At 37.6% G+C, this 2,401-nt stretch overlaps 1 protein-coding gene across 1 annotated transcript; it reads right to left on the bottom strand.

Moving 5' to 3' along the window:
* Positions 1-795: 795 nt before the first annotated feature.
* Positions 796-1,636, bottom strand: SARC_11060 (hypothetical protein). The gene has a single exon (XM_014294865.1). It carries the CDS (start codon positions 1,491-1,493, stop codon positions 903-905), a length of 591 nt encoding a protein of 196 aa, XP_014150340.1. The 5' UTR covers positions 1,494-1,636; the 3' UTR covers positions 796-902.
* Between the last annotated feature and the right edge of the window lie 765 nt (positions 1,637-2,401).

Genomic DNA, 2,401 nt, shown 5'->3' on the forward strand with positions numbered 1-2,401 from the left:
TATATATAACATACCCTTTACTTATATCTTTTACATCCGAATCAAACCTGCTAGCGGATGCAGACGGCAGTGCCACTGACAACATCTTTTCTTTTGGCATAATTTCTGAGACAATGTACCTCTATGCTTTGATCTACATTCGCTTAAACGTATTTTCCTGACGTAGATTAAAATACAAAAAGAATCCACGCGAGAACAGTGTCTAACGTTCTCGCTCTGGCATTGATTATACCTTTAGATCATAGCCTTCTAATTCAAAAAAACACATATCTTTTCCCCATATATGTGTACCCATATCCCTCTCTTTAACACGCATAATATATATCGGTTGCTATAAACAGTTCATCGGCATCCATATATCAAAACCCTGTCTATTCTATTAAAGCCTGTGTAGTAATATTTGTGTAAATAGTGACAGTACGATAGTGTCCGCTCCTCCTCTTGATTTTCCAGTACACTTTGCCGAAACAGATATGTTCGGTACAAACAAATCATTTGTCATTTATTTACATATCTCGCCCTCGTCTGCGTATAGAGAGTATAGACTAAAAAATGAATAGCAGGGTTGTAACTTGTGGAACTCTGCCGTTTCAAACATGAATGGATGCGTAGTATGTTTGAACCCTGACAAGATCAATAACAAGAATTTAGCACATAGATGCACTCATTGCCTGCCAACAGAGTTGATAGCTAACAAGTTAACATGGCTGTATGGGTGAAGTTATGTTGCAGTATCATCACTCAAATAAAGCATCATCAGAGATTTGCATAGCGAACTATTAACTACGTATATTAAACGAGAAATAAGTCGATTTTAATGTAATAAGTCTATTTTTTAAGATATTCGGTTTGTGCTATGCTGGCTTATTCTATACTCCCGACAAAATAATTAAAATTGCCGATTACAGTTCAAGGAACTCTAGTTCATCGTCCTCTAATATGATACCATTTCCGCTTATTGTTTTTTCTTTCTTCTTGCTATTCAATTTTCCTTCTATTGTACTGCAGTCTTCGCGCCAATCCTCATCCTCCCCTACCACCACAACACCATTTTCATCCTCCTGATTGTATGTTTGTACATATGCGCTGCATACCATCGTAGTCTCGTAACTAGGTGGTGCGTTGCCATTAATATCGGCCGGCAAAGGTTCCGCAAAAACCCAACTTTTCTTCAGTGATTCCACGAGTTCCTCAGATTCGGTCCCGGCTGACAGTGTTTTTTCATTACTTTGCTGGTGTTCAGTAGCCCGTCTCTCCATTTCCCTATCGCATTTCTTGACTTTGCTCTTGATTTTTACGGTGGCGACCACTTCAGTAGCTTGGATTGGTACGGTTACAATCAACAACGGTACGAAAAGGAATGCTGTGCCCACTGTTACTGCTGTAAGTCCTGCCGCCGTGTATGCGTGTGATTTGTATTTCTTTTTCAGGTATACTTGCCTTGCTTTTAGGCCTTCATCACTTAGTTTGTGGTTTTGGCTTGATCGACCCATAGTAACTGTTGTGTGTATATGTGGTAATGTATATACGTGTGTGTTAATTGTTGTGGTGTTTGTGGTGCAATGTGCCCGACGACAAGCGTTTATATCATAACAACCGTGCCCGAATTATTTAATGTTTACTTAATATATGTAAATACTATTTGCCTATACCAAAGGGGTACATATATGGCTGCTTATATATCTAGTTTTATGTATTGTACTATGTAGATTAATTCAGATGAAGCCAGAATCGTAACTGTGGGGCTTTTTCAGAGCACTTGATATTTTATAAAGATTGGTCAGAACTCAGGTGAATGTCGAAGCTGATCGCAACCTCCCTCGCCAATAGGAAAGGATAAAAAGTAAAAACAGATGCATCATATATTTTTAAGGTGATATTGGAGTACTTCTACTCATGATATCATCTATTTTGTTTTTTTATCTACAAAATACGAGCTGCCAGTTCTCAGTTCTCAGTTGTGATTTTAAAAATATGTATTCACTGCATATGTATTGGCTATGCATATGTATACAAATATGAAATATGTATCAGTAATTTAGATAACGTATGCACATATTGAAAGTTCAATGCTCACCCGTCACCGAGTGCTTCAAGACTCGAACGTACGTCACCATCGGATTTCACCTGGAATATATATTTATTCTGCATTGGTCGCAAAGGTGAAAGGTTACACTCATACAGATGCATGCACAATTTGCGCAATTGGAAGCGTCCACAAACCTCCATACAAAAAGTCAATGTTATTCTTTGAAAAAAAGGGCTTTCGCCAACAAGGCATTTTGCATGCATGCATGCATGCATGTATGTATGTATGTATGTATGTATGTATGTATGTATGTATGTATGTATGTATGTATGTATATATGTATGTATGTATGTATGAATGTATGTATGTATG

Source organism: Sphaeroforma arctica (assembly GCF_001186125.1).
Source record: "Sphaeroforma arctica JP610 unplaced genomic scaffold supercont1.1512, whole genome shotgun sequence".
In the NCBI taxonomy this organism is placed as follows: Eukaryota; class Ichthyosporea; order Ichthyophonida; genus Sphaeroforma; species Sphaeroforma arctica.

Excerpts from the sequence above, each read along its gene's own strand:
- SARC_11060 (XM_014294865.1), bottom strand. The coding sequence starts at position 1,493 with ATGGGTCGATCAAGCCAAAACCACAAACTAAGTGATGAAGGCCTAAAA.